The 26,287-nt window shown below is 39.8% G+C and overlaps 1 protein-coding gene across 5 annotated transcripts in view; it reads left to right on the forward strand.

Moving 5' to 3' along the window:
- esrp1 (epithelial splicing regulatory protein 1) overlaps positions 1–26,287 on the forward strand; it is a 153,289-nt gene that overhangs the window by 77,595 nt on the left and 49,407 nt on the right. For 3 of the 5 annotated variants that reach the window (XM_060823675.1, XM_060823677.1, XM_060823679.1), the window contains one exon: positions 1,778–4,235. The exons of 1 other annotated variant lie outside the window; for it this stretch is intronic. In XM_060823675.1, the coding sequence (XP_060679658.1) occupies positions 1,778–1,933 (156 nt within the window). In that variant the 3' untranslated portion in view covers positions 1,934–4,235. Of the gene's footprint in view, positions 1–6; positions 130–1,777; positions 4,236–26,287 lie in introns of those variants that run through there. One more of the 5 variants, XM_060823678.1, reaches the window with a different exon arrangement.

Genomic DNA, 26,287 nt, shown 5'->3' on the forward strand with positions numbered 1-26,287 from the left:
TATCAGTATCCAGCTGAGGAATGCCAAGGACTTGTACATGCGCATGACCAAGCCAGGACAGTGTTCACACATCCCAAAGAATGGGTCTGTATATAAATGGCTCATGAGCTAGACTTCTTATAAGAGAAGGTAGGTAAGGAAGTACTATGTCCACCTAACTGGGTCACTTGACCTGTATTAAGGATGCTTTCACAAATCATGTGGTGTTGGGAAACCTGATGGTGTTCGTGTGTGTAAAGCATTGTGGATCAGCTGTCTGCTATTTTCATTTGTTTGGGTTTAAGGTTTTTCAAATATTTTTGTTGCTGCACTACATTAGGACATGTGTTTAAGTATCTGTTTCAAAATATACAGTTTCCTTTTTAGACCTTTTAGATGCTTCTAAATTAACATTAGTCACTGTAAAGTAAAATGTGAAGAATTTATTTTGAAAGCTGATCAGCAAAATAATCTTGAATACATTGGGTGTGGTCAGTTTAGAGGTACAATGGGAAAATAAGTCAAAATCCTTTGATTCTGTAAACTACTAGAACAACAACTAGGAATTTTCTCTGTCTTCTGATATTTATTGCTCAGTCAAACTTGCCAAAGCTGTTTGTGTATATTATTTAATTGCTGATCGTGGGACTTTGCTTAATGGAGTTTAGTTTCCGTATTTCCCTAATATTAAGACAGTAGCTACACTTCAAAACTGGCTGTGAAATGAATTGGATATCCAGTGCTTCCATAATACATGTTTTTCTTTCTGTGTGCACACATATTGAAAAGATAAACAATTGCTTCAAAACCTTTACTAGTTCCAAGGAGTTGCACAGGCCGTTTGGAATGGTTTGGTCTTTGGCTGTCTTCTGTCACTCGCGAGAAGTGATATGCTTTACTTTGACTCCACAGTTTCCATTGCAGCACTTCTAGGATGAGCAATATGGCAAGCAAAAGTCTTTATTTTTTAAAATATAGCTGCCTGAGATAAAAGTAAGATGGCACTTGCACAGCACTGGCATATAATACAGAAATGCTGTAAATCCTTATTTACACTATCTCTGCATGATCACTTAAAATTCACTTAATTTTAAAAATCCCATTTCTTTTGTAGCACCTTGATTCTGATCTTGCAACCTATTTGATGTTTACTTGCACATTTCCCTGTTGTTCAAACTTTAGAGTTCTAATATGGGAAATGTGTAATTCAATCACAGCAGTTACTATAAAAATCATTTGCCATATTCAATAGTGATATTATAGGGCATTTTAGCCTACCCCACAAGATCTCATTCCATGCATGATTCTGTAAATTAGGAGTTCCTCATTTTGTTTATTGTACAGTAAAGATCATCCGAAGATACCAGGCACTTTCATACAAAGAATACATCAGAAGCATTAACAGAGGCTTATTATTACCAGCAAGATTAAATCTGAAGCTCAGTTTTGGGATGTAACTGTGAAACTGTTTTGAGTTTGTCCTTCTTTCACGACTTCTGACTATGATTTTCCATCCTGACATTAAATTGTTGTGATTCCCTGTATATGTTACAGATACTTATCCATATGAAACACAATTGTAGCAGCACTTTGAAACAGAGGTAGTGTTTATTGGAGTGTTCTAAATTAGCAACAAATATGGACAATAGCAGAATGAACCTAAGGTGATGGGAATTGCAAATAACTGAATAAAAGAAACCTATCTGGTGCTGGGTTTTTATGTGTTGAATGGCTCATGTTAATGTGGGTTATGTCTCCAGTTATCTATTATTACGTTCCATTTATTTATTTGATGCAGATTCCCCCTGAGTCCGTGCTGATCATGTCCAACTTGTATGGACAATCTGGCGATGCTTTTGTGATATTCCCATCATTGGATGCTGCTAAGCAAGCTGTGGTAGAGAAGAACCACCAACACATTGGCAGTCGCTATGTGGATCTTTATTTGTTGTAAAATCTGATACTCAATATGAAAATATAGGTCATAAGCATGCAAAACTAGCATTTATAACAAAAATCAAGAATGAAGATGTTTCTTAAGATAATTTTTTATAACCACAAAATTAAAACTGTGCCATGTTCATTCTATGCTAGAGGATAAGTGAAGCTGGACATTGAAAGAATTAACAATATCACCAAACAATAATTTTGTTTAGTTAGCATAACCAATAAGGCAAAGGCCTTTTAAAATTAAAACTTTGATGCCATTGTGACACGTACATACAGGGTTCTCCACTTCAAACAGTTTTGTTATGGATGATGTATATAGTAATGATCCAAGCTGACCCTTACTATTGTGCAAAATATATTCGGCTCATCCATGCCAGATATTATTGTAACCCTCAACCAGGCCATTTCCAAGTGATACAATAATACACTTGTGCAGAGCACTTCCTCACTAATTATTGCTGTAATATTCTGCAAGCTTTTGCATGTTACTTATTGTAGCTGTCTTATGGGAGGTCTGCTTTGACCTATTACACAGCAGTACAGGAATCGTCCATGCCAATCATTACCATAGCTTGCTGGTAAAGATCAGTATACTTAATGTAACACATCTATATTGGGAATTTCCATATCATTAACATAAGAAATAGCTTGTTAGGAATCACTATGTTCTTGTTACAGTAAGACATCTGAACAGCACTCATCTATACCAAATATAAATATAATAGATATGTATAGAAAACTTCTACTTTGATAAATGCTTTCACATTTCTTTAGAAGCCTCCACAATGTCTCTGTCTCACACCTGTACAAGGGCTCTTCCCTATCACTTCCTATTGTAACTTTTTTTTATATAAAAGACTCATTTATTAAAATCATTGCTGTAACATAACATAAAAGATTCTTTGACTCTAATAGTACACATACAGGATGATCCCAGAATAAGTGTTGGAATGGGTGACATTATCAGACACTGCTTCATCATTATTCTAATCCAAATACAAGCCTCATATCTGCCAATGGTTACTCTGACAGCCCAATTCCATGCCAATGTTTTTCTGCTGTTGGAAGTTTATTTATCCTGCTATTTAACATTTAAAAGATTTAGTCTGTGAACTATCATTTTCTTTTCTAAGTATCATAAATGTATCTTTTAAGTTAAATGAAAGTCACAAATATAAATTTTATATGTATGAATAGTTTACAAACATAGTTAGCTCTATTAAAGCTGTGTGCCTCTTAAAATAATCAATATGAAGTATTGACTAAAATGTTCCAGTGTGCATTTTGGAACTTTGGTAGCCAAAATTATACACTAACACGCACACTCTTCTGACTGGAATTTTATCCTAGTTACATTCAAATCTGAATATCAGTGTCAGTACAGACAAACAAATGAAATGGCCAAAGACATAGATAGTGTTAAAGCATAATTGTTTGATAGTACAAAGCTTAAACATTGCTAAGAAGAGACATAAAGCCAAAAAAAAACCTTTGACCTTGTTCTCATCAAGACGGGAATGTGAGAAACCAATTTTTGAAAGGGAACATCAATTTATACAGCACAAGCAACAGTGCACATAGGTGCTATTTGGTTGGCATGGAGATGCAGTGGATCAGTTAACTTAGTTTAGTTCACTGATTAACCACAGATTAGGCAGGTAGACTATGATTAGTCAGTTTCTGTAACAATGCCACAATTACAAAGATGCAATATAGGCATTAACTCCTTTTATCTGCACAGAACAAGGTTCTGTGTGTGAAGGTATCTACCTTCTATTAAATGCAAATTAAACACACTGCAAGCTCAACTGATAATTTTAAATCCATGCTAACAGTGATTCAGCCAATTAGCACCCACAACTCATATTATATAAATTAGTGCAATTTTAGTGTGTCCTAGTCCTGATGAGTGCTATATGGGATGCTTTGCCTTGATGTATTTTTTTAGCAAATGTTGCAAAATGTATAGGCATGATTAGATTATCAATTACTAACTAATAAATATTATACATAAAATATTGTCAATCAAATATTACCAGATAACTCTGATATAAAATATTAGATATTAGTGTCTATGAACAGTAAAATGCTGAATAAATATTTTTATGTGGCAAGAATTAGCGCAAGGAGTGCAATACTTGAGGACAATTCTGCGAGTTACAATATGTGCAACCAGTATCCTAATGTTTGATTCAATGAAATGTCAGAGGAATGACTTTTTAAAGAAATACTGTAAATGCATACAATTATATATTTCAGTACATTTATATATTAAATTCAGTGTTAAATAAAATACTTCAAATATATTTGTCATAGTTCTTGGACTTTTATTAGTCATTATAGATTTAGAAGTCAAATTGAATCCTTAAGACTGTACAGTGCCTAAGTGGAAAATGAGGTGCAGTTCCTCCAGCATTCATTAGGCTTTGCTGAAACACTGCAGCATACCTAGCTCAGAAATATTAATATGGGAGCAAGATGGTTTACTGAAATCGCAAGCAACTGGAAAGTTGGGTCATTCTGACAGAGTGGAAATGTTCAGCAAAGCTGTCACCCAGTCTGCTTTTCATCTCACCAATGTAGACAAGAATGCCTTTTGAGTAATGAACACAATAGACCACATTGACTATCTGGCAGCTCATTCCATACACATACCACCATTGTGTGAAAAAGTTGCCCCTTAGGTCTCTTTTATATCTTTCCCCTCTCACCCTAAACCTATGCCCTCTTGTTTTCGACTTCCCGATCCCAGGGAAAAGACTTTGTCTACTTATCCTATCCATGCCCCTCATAATTTTGTAAACCTCTATAAGGTCACCCCTCAGCCTCCGACGCTCCAGGGAAAACAGCCCCAGCCTGTTCAGCCTCTCCCTGTAGCTCAGATCCTCCAACCCTGGCAACATCCTTGTAAATCTTTTCTGAACCCTTTCAGGTTTCACAACATCTTTCCGATAGGAAGGAGACCAGAATATTCCAACAGTGGCCTAACCAATGTCCTGTACAGCCGCAACATGACCTCCCAACTCCTGTACTCAATATTCTGACCAATAAAGGAAAGCATACCAAACGCCTTCTTCACTATCCTATCTACCTGCGACTCCACTTTCAAGGAGTTATGAACCTGCACTCCAAGGTCTCTTTGTTCAGCAACACTCCCTAGTACCTTACCATTAAGTGTATAAGTCCTGCTAAGATTTGCTTTCCCAAAATGCAGCACCTCGCATTTATCTGAATTAAACTCCATCTGCTACTTCTCAGCCCATTGACCCATCTGGTCCAGATCCTGTTGTAATCTGAGGTAACCCTCTTCGCTGTCCATTACACCTCCAATTTTGGTGTCATCTGCAAACTTACTAACTGTACCTCTTATGCTCGCATCCGAATCATTTATGTAAATGACAAAAAGTAGAGGGCCCAGCACCGATCTTTGTGGCACTCCACTGGTCACAGGCCTCCAGTCTGAAAAACAACCTCCACCACCACCCTCTGTCTTCTACCGTTGAGCCAGTTCTGTATCCAAATGGCTAGTTCTCCCTGTATTCCATGAGATCTAACCTTGCTAATCAGTCTCCCATGGGGAATCCTGTTGAACGCCTTACTGAAGTCCAAAAAGATTACATCTACTGCTCTGCCCTCATCAATCTTCTTTGTTACTTCTTCAAAAAACTCAATCAAGTTTGTGAGACATGATTTCCCACACACAAAGCCATGTTTTTTTCTATCCCGAATCAATCCTTGCCTTTCCAAATACATGTGCATCCTGTCCCTCAGGATTCCCTCCAACAACTTGCCCACCACCGTGGTCAGGCTCACGGGCCTATTGTTCCCTGGCTTGTTTTTACCGCCCTTTTTAAACAGTTGCACCACGTTAGCCAACCTCCAGTCTCCCGGCACCTCACCTGTGACTAACGATGATACAAATATCTCAGCAAGAGGCCCAGCAATCACTTCTCTAGCTTCCCACAGAGTTCTCGGGTACACCTGATCAGGTCCTGGGGATTTTTCCACCTTTAACCGTTTCAAGACATCCAGCACTTCCTCCTCTGTAATCTGGACATTTTGCAAGATGTCACCATTTATTTCCCTACAGTATATATCTTCCATATCTTTTTCCACAGTAAATACTGATGCAACATATTCATTTAGTATCTCCCCCATTTTCTGTGGCTCCACACAAAGGCCGCCTTGCTGATCTTTGAGGGGCTCTATTCTCTCCCAGTTACCCTTTTGTCCTTACTATATTTAAGAAGGTGTTAAGAAATACAGGCTTGAAAAGCTCACAGGTCCCCACACTCTTTTGGATACTTGTTTCCACCTGACTCCATCCCTTCTAATTCCACCTCTTGTGTGTTCACTCTGTCCTATCCATTTTGACATTGAACTATATGAACTCATCAAAGAACTCCATTTTATCCCATTATACCCACAGGTCAATTAAATTTGCATATGACCTGAAGATGATCTCTTTCTATTGCCTTTGCCTCTGTGCCCAGTTCTGTGTCCTCTCTTCACACCAGTGGTCTCCAATACTTTTCCTCCACCTGGACCATTTCTTCCAGCTTCTTACCTAGCCTTGATCTTTTCATCAAGGCTGTCAATGTGACAGTAGATACCTTAATTTTTTTACTCACCTCATCAACTCTGATTGGTCTCCCTCTGAACCTTCTGCCCTCCATTCTCCCCAGTCTAACCCTGACTTTATTATCAAACTTATGATAAGGGTTGATCTGTTGTTATCTGGTATGCCAATCTCTTCCTTGCCAAGGCTAAAAGCCCACTGTCACACACTTCCTTCTGTCTCACGAACTATGGACTTCACCACTGAACACCAAGCTATTATTTCTAGGACTGTCACTGACCTCAACTGCTCCGTAGCTGCTTCCCATCTCAGAGTCCCCCAAACCACTCAGTCTGCTTCGAATTTCCACCAACAAGACTGTCCTTGAAGATCCATTGTTTCATCCTATTCCTTCCCTGCTGGATGTATTTCTTCAATCTTGACTCCAACTTTTTCACTCCTTCCTTGAAAAGTAGCATGAACAGTCACCATCACCTGGCTGAGATCATCCCTTTCAAATAAATAAAACTTTGCAGATTTGCTCTTATCAAAGCTGATAAAGTTTCTGCTGCTAACACCTTCTATTAATATCTAAAGTTCATCTATGTCACTCCGCTGCTACCTTAAGCTACCTTTGTCTTTTGCTCTGGATGACTGTTCCATCTGCTGCACTTGCCCCTCCTCCACCTTTGTTAACAGTATAAAAACCATTAATTTCTAGACCCTACAGTTCCAACTGAGGGTCATATTGGACTCAAAATGTTATCTGTTTCCAAATGCTCCAGACTTGCTGAGTTTCTGTTTTTCTGGCTATATATACAAGTTTGTTGATGACACAAAGTTAGGCATCATCATTAGCAATGTAGATGGAAACATAAAATTACAAAGAGAACTTAATCAAATGATTAAGCAAATTTGTGGCAAATTGATTCTAATGTTAAAAATCACACAACACCAGGTTATAGTCCAATTGGTTTATTTGGAAGCACTAGCTTTCAGCACACTGCTCCTTCATCAAGTGGTTGAGGAGAATAAGATTGTAATACGCAGATTTGAAAAACAAAAGTTTACAGTGTGATGTAACTGAAATTGTATAATTAGATTAGACTTACAGTGTGGAAACAGGCCCTTCGGCCCAACAAGTCCACACCGACCCGCTGAAGCGCAACCCACCCATACCCCTACATTTTACCCCTTACCTAACACTACGGGCAATTTAGCATGGCCAATTCACCTGACCTGCACATCTTTGGACAGTGGGAGGAAACCGGAGCACCTGGAGGAAACCCACGCAGACACGGGGAGAACGTGCAAACTCCACACAGTCAGTCGCCTGAGTCGGGAATTGAACCCGGGTCTCAGGCGCTGTGAGGCAGCAGTGCTAACCACTGTGCCACCGTGCCGCCCATATAATGAAAAAGACCTGGAATATTTGTTAAGTCTCTCATCTTTTAGGATGAACATGTTGGTTTCAGTTCTTTCATACGTAAATCGCAAAACCTTTTTTAGAAAAAAGTTACATTATCAAGTGAACTTTTAACAATTGGTGTCATGTTGGTCCAGATAATGTGTGAGTTTCCCTCTGTGAGGCTGTCTGTTCCACAATGGTCAGAAAGATCCTAATCTAAAAAACAGATTTACAGAATCTTACAGTTTTTGAGCAAAGTAAAATGTAATTCTGCAAGTACAAATTCACCCCACAAACTTATATGTGTATGTATGTGTGTGGGGGGCAGAGGGATTATGAGTATTTGTGAGAGATTATGTGTATATGTGTGAGTATGAGTGTAAAGGGGTATAAGTCTGTGAGAGGGTGTGTGTGGGAGTGTATGTATGAGCATATGAGAGAGGGTCTGCGTGAGTGTGTATGTGTAGGAGTATCTGTGTGTTTGTACGTCTGTAGGTCTGTGTGTGTATATAGTGCAATGGGGTCACCTGTAGTGTGACATGAACCCAAGGTCCCAGTTGAGACCATTCCCGGGGTACCGAACTTGGTTATTAGCTCTGCTCGGCCATTTTTCGTTGTTGCCTGTCCCGAAGTCCGCCTTGGAGGATGGTCACCCAAAGGTCCTAAGTTGAATGTTCCAGACTGCTGAAGTGTTCTCCGACTGGGAGGGAACACTTCTGTCTGTTGATTGTTGTGCGGTGTCCATTCATCCATTGCCATAGCCTCTACTTAGTCTCGCCAATGTACCTTGTCTCAGGGCATCTTTGCCTGCAGCGAATGAGATAGACAATGTTGGCTGAGTCGCATGAGTACCCACCACATACATGATGGGAGGTGTCTCCACGTGTAATGGTAGTGTCTGAATCGACATTCTGACACGTCCTGCAGCATCTACTGTGACAAGGTTGTCTGGTATTGTCCTGAAAGCTGGGCAGTTTGTTACAAACAATGATCTATTTGAGGTTTGATGGTTTTTTAAAAGCGAGAATTGGAGGTGTGGAGAAGGTATTGGCGAGGTGCTTATCCTCATTGATAATGTATTGCAGGCTGCAAAGAACATGGCGTAGTTGTTTGGCTCCTGGGAAGTACTGGACAAAGAAGGGTACCCTGCCGGTTGCAGCCCATGTCTGTCTCCTGAGGAGGTCATTATGGTTCCTCACTGTGGTACATCAGAACTGGAGGTCAATGAGTTGAGTATCGTACCTGGTTCTTATGAGGGCATCCCTGAGTACTTCCAAGTGCCCGTCACGTTCCTCCTCATCTGAAACAGATCCTGTGTATGTGTAGGGCTCGTCCATAGCAGATGGCTGTTTTAATATGTTTCAGGTGGAAGCTGGAGAAGTGTAGCATCATGAGGTTATCTGTGGGTTTGCGGTAGAGTGAGGTGCTGAGGTGCCCATCCTTAATGACACAAAGTTATCTTGGCATGTGTCCAAGAATGAGATAGATAGTAGAGAGTTGTGTGATTTTTAACTTTGTGCACCCTAGTCCAACACCGGCATCTCCAAATCATGATTCCAATGTAGACAAATATAAGATCATTCATTTTGGAGCCAAAACATACAGAACAGAGTACCAGAAACAGTTGTGATTCAAGGAAACTAGGCTGGATCCAGGTGACGAGTAGGAAAGCACTTATCTCTAGGGTGTTTGTAACAGATGGTCCATTTTGCAGGAGTCAGCTGCATCCTGCCTCATGACTGGAGGAATAAATGCACCCAGTCATTGGCACTCATTGTGGTTCTTATTAGTGGTCCCACATAACTTCCTGTGCATACATTCTGTATGGTTCATATAGCAAGCTAAATGAGGGTAGCATGTGGGCTGGTGTCCACATGTATAGGAGAATACCTATCTCTAACCACTCTGTTAGATCACATATTGTCCAATGAAAGTCCGAATCATGGGGCGGTGTCAGGTAACCTTTATTGCAGGTTTAATTTTTAATACAGCTTAATTTCTCCAGAACAATAAGGCATACAAAAAGCTTCAGAATGTCTTAACTTATACAGTTAAATTTAGAGCCCACATGCCCCCTTCCCCCCTTGTTTGCTATTGGTCAGCAGCACTGAGTTATCCCTTTGTTATTGAATCTCTAGTACAACATCTTATAGAGTTCAAGCTTGTCTCAGCAATTTCAATGTGTTTCCAATTAAGCCATTCATATCATTAAACAACAAAAACAGATGGACAGACTTATGGTCCACCCTTTCCTTCATAATGTTTCCCAGACACTCTCATCTTCTCTCTTGAGGCTTTTCAGAATGGATACTATATTCAAGTAACACTTGTGAGCTGTACTGTGTTAACTCCAAATTAATTGAATAATTGCCCATTACTTCGGGCCCTTTTAAATTCCTCAATACAGGAAATATAAAATAATATTGATTTTTGATCAGTTCCTACAAAGTTATGTGGTTACACCTAATGTTAGAATTCTTTAGCTAACAAGTTGTATCTTTGATAAGGTTTCCCATGGTACGCTACTGCACAAAATAAGGAGGCATGGGGATGAGGGTGATTTAGCAGTTTGGATCAGAAATTGGCTAGCTGAAAGAAGACAGAGGGTGGTGGTTGATGGGAAATGTTCATCCTGGAGTTCTGTTACTAGTGGGATACCGCAAAGATCTGTTTTGGGTCCACCGCTGTTTGTCATTTTAATAAACTACCTGGATGAGGGAGCAGAAGGATGGGTTAGTAAATTTGCGGACGACACTAAGGTCAGTATAGTTGTGGATAGTGCCGAAGGATGTTGTAGATTACAGAGGAACATAGATAAGTTGGAGAGCTGGGCTGAGAGGTGGGAAATGGAATTTAATGCAGAAAATGGAATTTAATGAGGTGATTCATTTTGGAAGGAGTAACAGGAATGCAGAGTACTGGGTGAATGGTAAGATTCTTGGTAGTATAGATGAGCAGAGAGATCTTGGTGTCCATGTAAATAGATCCCTCAAAGTTGCCACCCAGGTTGCTAGGGCTGTCAAAAAGGCATATGGTGTTTTAGCTTTTATTAGTAGAGGGATTGAGTTTCAGAACCATGAGGTCATGCTGCAGCTGTACAGAACTCTGGTGCGGCCACACTTGCAGTATTGTGTGCAGTTCTGGTCACCGCATTATAGGTAGGATGTGGAGGTTTTGGAAAGGGTTCAGAGGAGATTTACTAGGATGTTACCTGGTATGGAGGGAAGGTCTTAAGAGGAATAGTTGAGGGAATTGAGGCTGTTTCCATTGGAGAGAAGAAGGTTGAAAGGTTACTTAATTGAGACATACAAGATAATCAGACTACTAGATCAGACGGAAAGTGAGAGCCTTTTTCCCAAGATAGTGATGGCCAGCATGAGGAGGCATAGCTTCAAACTGAGGGGTGATAAATATAGGACAGATGTCAGAGGTAGTTTCTTTACTCAGAGAGTAGTAGGGGCATGGAAGGCACTGCCTGCAATGGTAATACACTCGGCAACTTTAAGGGCATTTAAATGGTCATTGGATAGGCATATGGATGAGAATGGAATAGCAGAGGTTAGATGGGCTTCAGACTGGTTTTGCAGGGCAGTGTAACATCAAAGGCTGAAGGGCCTGTACTGCGCTGTAATGTTCTATGTTCTAATGTGTTCATTCAATCCACATTCTAATGTCTGTTAATTTCTATACCTATGATTCAATTTCTCCCTCTAATGATATGGAACTGCTGTTGCTGTCTGCAACTGGTTTGAATGCTTTTAGTGACTTTTTCATATAGGTGGATCTATAATTACTTCAGAATTTCTATCAATGATCATTTGAATTCTCCTAACTAAAACCTACTCTTAATATTGTAAGAGATTGATTAAGTAACTGAAGAGAAACAACTAATTAGTATGAAATGTTCTTATCTATATCTTATGCGTAAACACTGCAGCTGGATATTCTATCTCAGTTCAGTAATCCTGAGTGTACAGAGCTACTATTCTTCACCTTGTGAAGACGACATTAAGCAGATGTTTTTCCCAGCCACGTTCTGCTGCATTAGCCATGGCATCCATTGGCCATTTTGTGCCATTCAGTCATGGGCAGCCCGAACACACACTTTCTCATGGCACAGATCATTATCTTGATGGATGAAACAGAAGAAATGGTATTCCATACTATTACAAAAAGCTACAGCGCACTACTGCATGGATAGCTGTGAAGCCTAATTACACGGGCACTAATGGTGTTGAAGATAATCCACTGCAAATGACCACATCTCTGATAATTATGATTTGTAAATAGACATGAAAGACTAAGAGAATGAGGCTGGCCATGTACAACCCATTCACAATCATACTAATGTAGGGTTGTATCGTCTGTCCAGACCTCATCAACTTCCTCACATTCATTCCTGTCATATCTGGAAATGCACTTTTTAATGTTCACACAGGCAGTAAAGCATCTTTCAGACAAGACAAGAAGAAGAAGAAACAGAAACTCTGCTTAGCTACTTGGATTGTATGGACTTGACTTGATAAGGACGCCAACTCCTGAACCCAGCAGAGAACAGCTCTGTTTGACTTGTGGCTAGCTCTGTAAGACAATAAAGCATTCAGCAAAGTGCCACATAAACAGGCTACTACACAAGATTGTACTGGGATTAACGTACTAGGATAGATTGAGGATGGGTTAACACAGACAACAGACAGTTGGAATTAATGGATCAATCATAAAGTCTCAGTCGTTTATTATGTATATCAATGACTTGGAAAAGAGGCAAAGAGTAATGCATCCAAATTTCCTGGTGATACAGAAATAGATGGTAAGGAATTTTGTCTGAGGACATAAGGAATTGCAAAGGTTATCCATTGGTTGAGTGAGTGGGCAAAAAAATTTGCAGATGAGTTTAATGTGGGAAAGTATGAGGTGGTACACATTGGTTGGAAGAAACAAGAGGTAAGCTATTATTCAAATGGAAAACATTAGCATGCTGCTGCAGCAAGTAACCAAGAAGATGAATGTAATTTTTGGCCTTCATGGCTAGGAGGTAGAGTTTAAAAATAGGAAAATCTAGTTATAACAGTTGATGGGTGTTGATGAGGCCTTACTGTGAACCATCTTGGTCCCTGTATTTAAGAAAGCATATACTGGTACTGGAAGCAGTTCAAAACAATTTACTAGATTGATTCCTGGGATGCAGGTGTAGACCTATCAAGAATGGCTGAATAGGTTAGGCCTTTATTCATTAGAGTTTAGAACACTGAGGGACAATCGTATTGAAACATTCACAATTCTGAGGAGGCATTTTATTTACTTGTGGGACATGGGTGTCATGGACTAGCCAGCATTTATTGCCCATCTCTAGTTGCCATTGCGAAGACGGTGGTGAGCTTCACAGGGTAAATGTTGAGAAGCCATTTTCACTCAAGTGTGAAAATCGTGTACCTGGGGACACAGTTAAGAATAACAGGACACTCATTTAAAACTGAGATGCAAAGGAATTTCATCTCATGGAGGCTGGTGAATGTTATAGAGTTTCACAGTGTTGTGGAGGCTACCTAGGTTTACATCATATGTACTCAAGTTATAAAAGAACAGGAGTACAGTGAAAAGTGTAGAACGCCATCCACATGTGGCACCAGCTTAGATACAAAGTACCCAGTTACAAAAAAATAGAAAAAAATAAAGAAAATGTTACACTACATGACAGACAGTGTAGGCAGAAAAATAAGAAATAAAACTACAAGCATAGAGATTGCAGTCTTTCTACAACAGCTTCCAAGTGGTCTGACCAGGCTCCACCAGTGCCCAGCCAGGAGTCAACTTCATTCCAGGCCCACTGTCCACTGTCCTCAGTCTGCTCTGGGTCTCTGATCACCCACTCTGGGCTGCTGGTCACCCCTGTTCCCAACAGTTGCCACCCCCACTCTGCTCCAAACTGCTGGCTGCCCTTGCTCTGCTCTGCTCTGGGCTGCTGCTTGTCATCCCTACACACACACACACACACACAACCCCAAACCTGACTGTTGGCTGCCCCTGCTCTGCTCTGGGCTGCTGCTGCTGGTCACCCCTCCCCACCATGCTCCCACACTCCCACACGACTCCACATTGGACTGCTGGCTGCCCACACTTACCTCCAAGCTTTTGGCTGGCTCTGCTCTGGACCACTGGCAGAAGAGGAAAACAACAGAAGAGAAAAAAAAGGAATGGATTCTGCCATTATCTTGGATTCATTAATTTAAAGAGGAGGTCAGTAGATGTCTGAAAAATTGAAGAGTTGAGGGCTTTGAGGATGAGAGAGGAGTTAAGGCATGGAGCAGATAATCCATCATCTTAGAGAATGGTAGGGTAGTCTTGAGGGGCTGAATGTCCTATTTCTACTTCTGTTTTTTATGGTCTTATGGTTTTAATTGTTTTCAGATTAAATATACATTTAGAATATATGGCGGTAATACCCCTGCCCCTTCCTACTGCATGGCAGTGAGTGCTTTGTCTTCTCACCATTTGTGTACTGTCAACATGAAAAATAATTTTCCTGAAACACAATGAACGTCCCTCTATAAACACTATATATACACCCCCACCTTTCTGAAAATGCTATCTCCATTGTACATCCTGTCCATTGTTCTCAGTTTAAAAGCCTCCAAACAGTGAAATAGTGATAGTGGATTTTGTTGGCTTGGCTTTGCAGAAATAGTTTTGATAAACTCTTTGTGTAGTTCGTAAATGTGATCTACTTTGCCAGAGGGCTACAGGACTCAGAGATTATATTAATTACATCAATCATTAAAACATAACTGATTGGCAGTAAATATGGGGTTTGTTACAGCATTTGTTCAAACAGACTGTTAGATATGTTATTGAAAGTTTTCACAGTGAATCAGCAAGGATCCGGTGTAAATTAAGTCAATTTTGAAAGGAATGGGCTATATTTGCTTCTTGTCTGAGTTGTAGGGAGTGCCTCTCTGTTTTGTACTGTTGATTTGGTACAGGTGGTAAGTACTGGCAGCTATTGAAGTGCACAGAGTAATGCTGCAGCATTACCTTTCACTCAAACTGCTGTGGGACTGCGCAATACTATGGCAACCCAAAATCTATGAGATCAGTTAGCAACTCCTACTTAGTAAATTTACCAAATCTGTGATGCTGAGCTTCTCAGAAAGCAAAGTTTGAGTTTTATCATTAAAACATTGACAATCAGTTAATTTCAGCTGTAAGGCAGCATTAATGGGCTTGAAGCGTTTCAAATCTCAGAAGGTGAGATGGGTCCCGGTCCTGGAGACATGGAACAGTCTCCTGGCCATGGCAGGGCTGAATATCGGCGGCAATGAGGTGACAGGAGCTCCTTCAGTGTGATTCCTCTTTGGTGTGTATCCTCGGGGAATGATTTGGCAGTTGTAGAGTGTGGCAGGTTCCGTAGCCAGTTAGGAAATCAAGAAGCTGTGTATGGAATAAAAAATGAAACTTGTCTGAACTTTGTATGATTTATTTCTTCTTATAATTCGTGTAATTAAAATAGCACCAGCTTATGGCAATTTATACACATTTTATTGTATTATCATAAATATATGTAAGAATAAATTACCATTAATATTACTAATCTGTCAAAGAATTCTGTGACCGCCCCATTTGCTCCTGACTCATACTAGAACCATAGCAGATTCTGATGTTAATTTCATATCATACCTGTTCACTTCAATTGTTAATCTAATCCTGAGGAAAGTATCTATCAGGATTGCTCCCAATTAGTTAATGACCCTAACTGAAACACCACTTGGGTACGGTTGGAAAGAGAGGAATAGGAGCAGGCCAGTAGGTTGTATAACCATTTACTTGCTGATTGCTACCTCAACTTTACTTATCTGCCTTCACTTTATGCCTTTCAGTGTTTTTAATCTAACAAACAAAATTGACCTCAGTTTTCAACACTAAGTTTTGATTAGTATTTCCAATTTGTACTATGGTCACCCAATCACAGACTGAGTACAAAGTTCAAGCTAGGAGTTCACTGTTGTGTTCTGTCTGCCATTGTAGTGGTTCACAGGGCTGTTCCAGGTTACAGTTCTCCTTTTGCTCTTTCTGTGTCTTCCTTCTTTTCATCTCCAACTACTTTTGTATTTCTAGCCAATAAATTCAGAACAGAATGCAATGCCATAAATTTGAATTGGCTGAAAGTAAACACTATGGACTTGTGATTTATTTGGAAGAGTTATCACAAATATGTATATATGTAAATAGCATCAAATATTTTTCTTCTTTATGCAGTGCAAATTAATTATAGATTGTAAATATATACACAGTACTGTGATACCATATTTATATGCATGTACAAAAAGCTAATATGTTGATTAATGCAGGGATATTAGATTGTAGGTCTGTCTGAATTGCAGGCTTTTGGATTTCTGAGGTTGGATTGCACTCAAAGGCAATTTCAATATGTTTACCTTAAAACATTTCCTTCACCATTCCATTACACAACTGTACTTGTATAGGTGTGAGTTGATAAGCAATGTTTTCTATGGCTGTGGAATGGAATGCAGCTATACATATTGAAAACATGACTGTAGTCAGGCTTTAGATGTAGCCTTACAAGCACCATATTCTGTGAACTTAACGCGTTCAAGAAAACTTCAAATGTTGATTGATGTTGATTCTCTTGAAAATGGGAAAGTTCAAGAGAATACAATGTGCGACCTCAAAGTGATCCAACTGTGTTCCCAGCACCCTCAGGCCACAGGTGGTAGAAAGGAAAGTTAAAGCAAAACACAGTTGTTTGCTAAATATCTTTTAACTCTTTCAAGCCTGTTTCACCACATCTATAGTACATTTGAAATCAACACTATTTTAACCTCTTATTGTCAGCTTCCTGTCTATAGTTGTTAATTTGTGTAAAAATCCCATAAATTTTGTGGTTATTTAGACTGAAGTGCCAGAAAGTGGATATTTTCTCATTTACAACAATAAGTTATATTTATGTGACTCCTTTAATGTAACTAATCCTCTCATGGTACTTCACACGATCACTTTATAGCACATTTTAACACCAAACCAATAAGGTGTGTTACAATCTCTAATGAGGGATAACATTTTAAAAGAAGTTAATTCCATAACAATCAACGGAAATAGCCTAACTACAAGAATTCACGTTTTAAGATCTTTAGTATAGCAAACAAAATAAAATCACCACAGACTAAACAGAAATCGAGGCAATTAACACACAAACTTAAAAAAGGTACTTCCCACCACAACCACAGCATTATTTATGATATGTTTTTGCCTTGCAGCATTCTACTTGCGGTCTGTTGTGGGAGGGGAGTGGAAAGGGAGGGGGAAACAGTGGCTCAGTGGTTAGCACTGCTACCTCACAGTGCCGGAGACCTGGGTATGATTTCACCCTTGGGCAAGTGTCTGTGTGGAGTCTGCACATCCTCCCATGTCTCTGTTGATTTTCATCAGGGTGCTCTAGTTTGTCCAAAGATGTGCAAGTTGGATAGATTGACCATGTTAAATTGCCTTTGGTATCCAGGGATATGCAGGCTCGGTAGATGTGAGACCAGAATTAGAAAAGTGCAGTTACCTCAGAGGGTTGCAGAAATTACAGTGATAAGTAGGGAGTAGGTCTATGAAAGGATTTTGGAGCACGGATTAGAATTTTTAAACTGAGACATTAGCAGACCAGGAGCTCACTGAAATCAGCCACTGCAGAGGTGAGCATGATTTAGTGTGACCGCTCCCCATCTCTAACACATGATGCTTTACTTGGCTGAAATTAAACACTGGATAAGCAGATATTTCTTTCAAATAGTTACCAGGGAGAGTGAAGACATTATCTTCATGCAGGTTAAGAAGGACAAGGAAGGAAAGTTTACCATGGTCACCGAGCTTGCATTTGTGACTGAATCCATTTCAGTACTGTAGCAGGAGCCGACACTTGGTTGGATGAATTCAGATTGCAGCATGCTGTCGTGCAGAGGGACCTGGGAGTGCTCGTACATGACTCGTTAAAAGTTGATTTGCAGGTGGAATAGGTAATCAGGAAGGCAAACAGAGTATTGGCTTTCATTGCTAGAGGAATTGAATTTAAGAGCAGGGAGGTTCTGCTCCAATTGTATAAGCTGTTGGTGAGGCCGTGGCTGGAACATTGTGCGCAGTTCTGGTCTCCTCACTTTAGAAAGGATATACTGGCCTTGGAGGCAATGCAGAGGAGAGTCATGAGAGGAGGTTGATTCTGGAAATGCGGGGGTTACGCATTGAGGAGAGGTTGAGTAGCCTGGAACAGTACTTGCTAGTATTTGGAAGAATGAGAGGGGATCTTATAGAAACATATGAAAGGGATAGATAAGATAGAGGTAGGCAAGTTGTTTTCACTGGTGGGTGAGACTGGGACTAGGGGATATGGCTTCAAGATTAGGGGAAGTAGATTTAGGATAGAGATGAGGAGGAACTGCTTTTCCCAGAGAGTATTGAACCTATGAAATTCTCTGCCCAAGGAAGCAGAAGAGGCAGCTTCATTAAATATATTCAAGACACAGTTGGATGGGTTTTTGCATGGTGGGAGAATAAAGGGTTATAGGGATAATGCATGTAGGACGAGCTGAGACGATGGATAGATCACTATGATCTTAATGGCGGAGTAGGCTTGACGGGCCAAATGGCCAATTCCTACTTCTATTACTATGATTCTATACTTCAAACATGAATTGTAGGAAATTTGCTCACTTGGGAGATGAAAGTCATAAAAAAAAATTGGAGGGAAAGGTAGGTTGGGGATGGGTGATAGTTGCAAGGGTCTAAGGTGGGCTTTGAAGAGAGGGTTGATGTTTTGAAAAGTATAGGGGCAGAATTTATCACATTACATTATGAAATGATTTAAACAGCATGCAATTGTTAAATGTGTGAAATGAATATGTTTCACTGTTGGAATACAGGGCAAAATATTGTTTAGAAATCAAGAATGGTCTTTGAACAAAGCTGAGAAAACAAGAATGATCTAGACTCTGCTCTTCAGTCAGATCTCTTTTTTTCCCAATATACGAACACATGAAATAGGAGCTTAAGTAAACCATACAGCCGTAACAAGTCAAGACTGCTATCCAATACAATCATGGCTGATCTCAACTACCATAGATATTAATGTGGCGCATGTGTCCATAAAGCTTTAGATATAGTGCCTCATAACAGATTGTGTACAATGTTAAAGCTCATGAAATAAAAGGGGTAGCAGCAACTTGGAAACAACATTGGTCGAGTGACAGGAAACAAGAGTGATAATGAATGAAGGTTTCCCATTCAGGCAAATGTTTAATATCGACCTCCCTTGGGACCAGTGTTGGAGCCCTTGCTTTTCCTGATTCACATTAATGATCCAGACCTTGAGATACAGGGCTTCATTTCAAAATTTGCAGATGGTACAAAGCTTAGAAGCATTTTAAACTTTAAGGAGGATAGTGTTAACTACAAAATGACATAGACAAGTAGAATGGGAGATAGGTGGCAGGTGAAGTTTGATTTGGAGAAGTGTGAGGTGAAAATATTTCAACATAAGAACACGGAGAGGCAGTATAAAATAACATGTACATCTCTATAGAATGTGTAGGAGCAGAGAAAATTGGGCATGTATGTACAGAACCCATTAAGAGTGACAGGACACTTTTTATTTCATTCTAAGGATATCAGCTTCGCTGTCTGGGCACTAGTCCTGACTGCCCTTCAGAAGGTAACGGTGAACTGCCTTCCTAAACTGCTGCATTCTCTTTATTGTAGGCACAACCACAATCCACATTCCAAGATTTCAACCATGGATACTGAAGGAACTTTGATATATTTTCAAGTCAAGATGATGTGTGGATTGGAGAGGAAGTTGCAAGTGGTAGTTTTCCCATCTATTCACTGCCTTTGGCAATGATTGTTTATTTGAAAGGTACAGTCTGAGGAACCTTTGTGAATTTCTGCAGTTCATCTTTTAGAAGATACACACTGCTGCTAATGGGTATTGTTGGTCGAGGGAGTGGATGTTTGTGCCTGTGTTGCCAAACAAGGGCTTTGTCCTGGATGGCATCAAGCTCTGGGGAGTCAGGAATCCTACTTGCTGTAGGATTCCTAGCTTCTGATCTACTCTTGTAGTCACTCCATTTACATGGTGAGTCCAGTTCACTTTCTCGTCAATGGTAACCAACAATGTGTTAATAGCAAGCGATTCAGCAATGGTAATGCCATTGAATGTCGAGAACAATTATTCAATACTTTCTTTTTGGAGATGATCATTGTCAGGCACTTGGTTAGTTGCCAATGATCTTCCCAAGCCTAGACATTATCCAGGATTTGCTTCTTTTGAAAACAAGCTGCTTCAGTATCTGAGGAGTGGTGTTGAATGTTGTGCAATTGTCAGCCAGCAGAACAACCGAGAGACAACAGTTAAAAAAGCATATGGTGTCTTAGACTTTATTATTAGGGGCATAGTTGCAAACACAAGAAGGTTATGTTGTGTATGAGATACTAGTTTGGCTTCAGCTGCAGTATTGCATTCAGTTCTAGGCACTGTAATTTAGGAATAATATGAAGGCAGTGGAGAGGAGTTTTATAAGAATGGTTCTAGGGATGAGGAATTCTCATTAAGAAATTGATTTAGAAACTGCAATTTTTCTTGGTGAACAGAAGGCTGAACTGAGATTTAATTGATGTATCCAAAATTATATAAAGACTACAGAGTAAATAGGAATAAAATATTGGCACTTGTGAATGCACTAAGAAAGAGTAGGCACACATTCAGAGTAATTAATAACAGAAGCATAATGGATATGAAAAAAAACCTTTCCATGCAGCGAGTGGTTAGGCCTGTAATCCACCACCTGCCGTGTATCGGAGGGAAGTTCACTCAAAGTATTCTGAAGAGAATTAGATGGTTAATTCAAAAGGAGCAATGTGCCAGAACATGAGGAAAAGACAGGAGTAAGGCATGAAGTGAGATGTTTGATCTGAGAGCCAGTGCTGACATAGTCTTCGTCTGTATAGTGTTAATTATGTGATAAGGAAACATCCTTCTGTTAAGTTGCAAAATTGTGCAGCAGCAACAGACATTACTCCCAGTCACATTGCTTTGCCTCCATTTGAAAATGTGCTAAACTGTGAGTCTGTCAGTGACTCAGGGTCTGAACTATTAAAAATCAAAGCCAATTGCTGCAAGCAACCTGTGTGAGTCAGGACTAACCTATTGCCCACTTCAAATAGGATTCTGCAGAACCTGTCTTTCCACCCTATGCTGTGAATAGGAATTATCTGACTCGTAATGAGACAAAACTTGTTCACCAGAGCACCTTTGCTTGTTATTCTGTTCCTCCTGAAGGAGTACTTTGACACCAAGCCACAGGTGTGTAATGAGAGCTTCAAGCTTATTCTAGTTTGCTTGGGAAATGTTCTTTCATGCAGCTCCTTAGCAATGTCAATCAAAATAAAATCAGGAGCCTGAGGACAAAAGCAAAATACTGTGGATGTCAGTGGTATGAAATAGCAATGGAAAAGGTAGGAAATATTCTACAGGTTAGGCAGGATATGAGGAGAGAAGCAGGGTTTATGCTTCAGATCATCGCCTTTTTCATCTGAATTGGAAACAGTTCAAGTTGTACCAGGTGTTAAAGCAGTACAAAATTAGAAAAGGTGTGGTTTGTTGGAGGGTGGAGGTGAAGAAAGAACCAAAAGGGAAGGTCTTTGATAGTTTGGGAATTGGCAATTTTCCATCCTTCCAAGGTGACAAGGATATGATGGGCCAAGTGGCCTCCTCCTACGCCAAGAATCTTTCTTTGTTTGAATGAAATAGCAAGAGTTTACCAAAATGTGGTTACCAAATGATTCCTAAACTGAGTGTGCTTAGAGAGTGTTTGTGACCTCAGTAGGAACTGTCAAGCACTCCCTTCCATGGAATGGTTAAAAAAAAAGGCGAATTGTTCTGAGCGGCCATGAATAAACCTGTTAGTGACAGTCCAAGATTAGTGTTGGAAAAAGCCAAGAACTGCATCCTGCTCTGTTGATGAGGTAATCTGCACTGACTAAACAGGCTTTTTTTCTGCAAACAGTTCTCCTTAACCTGCTTTTCAGTTTTCTACCAAAACCTTCAGAAAACCCAATTCACGCCACAGTATAGACTCAAAAGTCTCATGAATGGACATTCTTCATTTTTAAAGTATTGGCAGATTCATCAGCCAGTGAACCCAGGAGGTAGAATTTCTTCTTTTATTCATGGAATATGTTACTTGTAATATAAAACCTAATTCCATTTTTTAACTTCTAATTTCAATCAATGAAGAACTACTGGATAGCATTCAGGAGCAGAAAATGACCCAATGGTTCATCCAGCTAAACTTCTGTTTAGTTCATGGTCTCTAATTGCATCTGCTAATTAAAGTCAGTCAATATATTGCATGCAATTCCAGTCTCCTTCCTATCAGAAAGATGTTGTGAAACTTGAAAGGGTTCAGAAAAGATTTACAAGGATGTTGCCAGAGTTGGAGGATTTGAGCTATAGGGAGTGGTTGAATAGGCTAGGGCTGTTTTCCCTAGGGCTGAGAGGTGATCTTATGGAGGTTTATAAAATCATGAGGGGCATGGATAACATATATAGACAAAGTTTTTTCCCTGGGGTGGGGAGTCCAGAACTAGAGGGCATAGGTTTAGGGTGAGAGGGGAAAGATATAAAAGAGACGTAAGGGGCAACATTTTCAAGTAGAGGGTGGTACATGTATGGAATGAGCTGCCAAAGGAAGTGGTGGAGGCTAGTACAATTGCAACATTTAGAAGGCATCTGGGTGGGTATATGAATAGGAAGGGTTTGGGGGGATATGGGCCGGGTGCTGGCAGGTAGGACTAGATTGGGTTGGAATATCTGGTCGGCATGGATCGAAGGGTCAGTTTATGACTCTATGATTATATAATACAGATTGTGAATCAATGCCAGGAATTTTCTGAAATAAAGAAAATCCGAAGAAATTCAACTGGTCTGACTATCTTTGGAGACAGGATCAGAATGGATGTTTCGAGTCCAATATTATTATAGAATCCCTACAGTGTGGAAACATGCCATTTGGCCCAAGTCCACATCAATCCTCTGAAGAGTAACCACCCAGACTCATTCCCTTAAACTATTGTCCTACATTTGTCCCTGACTAATGCATCTAACGTACATCTCCTTGAACACTATCGGGCAATTTAGCACAGCCAATTCACTTGGGCTGCACATCTTTGGATTGTGGGAGGAAACTGGAGCACCCAGAGGAAACCAATGCAGACACTGGGAGAACGTGCAAACTCCACACAGACAGTCACCAAAGGCAGGAATCAAACTCAGGTCCCTGGCATTGTGAGGCAGCAGTGCTAACTACTGAGCCATGTGCCATCCTATAAGGTTATATTAGGCTAAGTTGACATAAAGGTTGCATTCCAGATTGTTACAGAAGAAGGCCATTTAGCCCACTGTGTCAGCACCAGATCTCCAATGACCATTATGACTTAGTGTTCTCTTTGCTAAAGGAGTCATATGCTTTCCTGATTTATCGCAGTTCTGAAATTTTCAAATTAGCTACGCGCATATTTTCGAGAATTTCAAACTGTTGACATTTTTTGCCTTTGTGTGAAAATTCATCGATGGAGAGAAGTTGGTTTTCTGCCTCTGATTCCCAACAAATTAATGTTTCTAACTTGCATGCCATGAAAGAGAGGTATGAAACAAATGTAATGGGTGCATGTATTTCAAGCAACCTATGCTTTCTTCTCAGGTAAAGGTTATCTTGAATTACAGTTTGGAAAGGTGTGTAAATGTTATTAAAATATGATCATTTAAATAGTTGAAACAGAGAACTAATGTATTCTTTGAAAATATGTAGTGGTTCATTATTTTATTCTGAAGTACAATCACACATTCTTAAATATTAATTGGATTTTGAACCAAATACTTGAAGCAAAGGAAAACAACCCTGTTTAGTTAAACTTAAGAATTCAAACTTAATATTTCAGTCAAGTTGCACCACAGTCAGAAGACCATGAGAAATAGGAACAGTACAGTTGTAGGTTATTCAGTTCCCTTGATCCTGCTCTGTTGTTACATTCGAGCCGAAAAGGGTGGTGCTGGAAAAGCACCCCAGGTCAGGCAGCATCCAAGGCGCAGAACGTTCAACATTTCAGGTGTAAGCCCTTCATCAGGAATCCCTGACCTGCTGTGCTTTTCCAGCACCACTCTTTTTGACTCTGAGTTTTCAGCTTCTACAGTCCTCACATTCTCCCTGTAATACCCAGGTTCATGGCTAAACTGCCACAGGCATCAATTCCTCTTTCGTGCCACTCTTCATAGTCCTTAATGCCCCTGTATTTAAAAAATCTATCTGCCTCCTTTTTAACAAATCCAGCCTCCACAGCCATGGCATCATACACTTTGACAGTACAGAAGGAAGCCATTCGACCCATCATGTCTGTAATGGCTATCCAGCTAGTCCCATTCTCCAACCTGATCCCCATACCCTCTAAATTCATCTCTTTCAAATGTATAACAACAAGATATAGGAGCAGAAGAAGGCTATTCAGCCCATCAAGTCAACTCCAGAATTCAGAGATCATGGCTGATCTGATAATCCACAAAACCACTTACCTGCCTTTTCTCCATAGCCCTGATTTCCTTATTGATTATTTATCATCCATCATCCAGCCATCCATCCATCTATCCTTTTTAATATATTTAATGGCCCAGCCTCTAAAGTCATCTTTTGGAAAGAATTCCACATATTCACTCCTCTCTGAGAGAGAAAATTCCAACTCATGTCTGTCCTTACTGGGTGACACCTTACTCTGAGATTATACCCTCTGGCCTGAGACGTACCTACAATGGGAAGCATCTATCCTGCCATGTCCCTTCAGGATCTTGAGTATTTAAATAAGGTCACCTCTCAATCATTTAAACTCCAATGAGTATTGGCCAAGTCTATTTAACGCCTCCTAAAAACTGATGTTAACGCCTTTGACAGTCAAGAGGTGGTGATTAGATCGTCTCTTATTAGATATGATTATTGCCTGGTATTTGTGCAGCGTGAATGCTATTGCCATTTGTCATCCCAAGCCAGGATATTGTCCAGGTCTGTGTGTTTGGATATGAGCTGGTCCAGTATCTGAGGAGTTGCAAATTGTGATGAACATTTTGCAACAATCAGCAAACGTTTGACTTTATGATGGAGGAAAGGTCATTGTTGGAACAGTTGAAGATGGTTGCACCTAGGACATTACCCTGAAGAATTCCTACAAAGATATCCTAGAGCTCAGATAACTGGCTTCCAACAACCACAACTATCATCCTACGTACCAGGTATGACTCCAACCAATGTAAAGTCCTTTACTTGATACTCATTTATTCCAGTTTTGATGGGGGATTCTTGATTCCACACTTGGTCAAATGAAGCCTTGACATCAACAGCAGTCACTGTCTTCTCAACTTTCATGTGACATCTTATTAAATGCCTTCTAGAAATCAAAATGCACTATATCTACTGGTTCCCCTTTATTAACTCTACTTGTTATATCTTCAAAGAGCTCTAGAAAACTTATCAAGGATAGTTACCCTTTCACAAAACCACAATACAATGTTGACTATGATTGCATTTGGTTTTTTTGAAATACCCTGATATTTACTCCTTAATAATAAACTTTAGCATGTTCCCAATGTCAGAGGTTAGATTAACTGACCTGCTCTCTGTCTCCCTCCATTCTTGAACAAGATTGTCACATTGGTTTTTATTTTCACTGGAACACCCCTGAAACCCAGTAATTTGTCTTTATCCCAATGCCTCCACTGTCTATATAATCGTTTCCTTAAAATCTTTTCCACACCATCAAGGCCTGGCAACTTGTCCAACTTCAGTCCCATGAGTTTGACAAATACTTTCTCTCTTTGATAGAGTATGTTATATTCCTTTTCTCCTAACAAGCACTTTGCTTATATAACATCTTTGGGATAATTATACTATCCTCCACCATGAAGATCAATGCAAAATATTTGTTTAAATTACCTGCCAGTTCCCCATTATTAACTCCCTGCAATTCTCTTCCAATGTATCTAACTGTGTGATCCTTTTTGTCTTATAATTCTTGCCAATTTACTTTCACAATCAGTTTTTTCCCTTTTTATGAGCTTTTTAGTCATCATTGCTGGTTCTTAAAATGTTCCTATTCCTCTGGCCTGTCACTTGCATTGTTGATCTAAGGTTTTGATTGGATAATCTACTTGACCACTGTTGTTAACAGCTTTGGTTCAACCTTCTCATTGAGTCCTTCTTTTTGATTGGAGCAAGCGTTTGCAAAGCCTTATGAAATATCTGCCACTGCTCATTTACTGACCTTTCTGTGGCTATTTTCCCAGCCTGCTTTAGTCAACT

The sequence above is a fragment of the Hemiscyllium ocellatum genome, chromosome 4, assembly GCF_020745735.1.
Source record: "Hemiscyllium ocellatum isolate sHemOce1 chromosome 4, sHemOce1.pat.X.cur, whole genome shotgun sequence".
NCBI lineage: Eukaryota > Metazoa > Chordata > Chondrichthyes > Orectolobiformes > Hemiscylliidae > Hemiscyllium > Hemiscyllium ocellatum.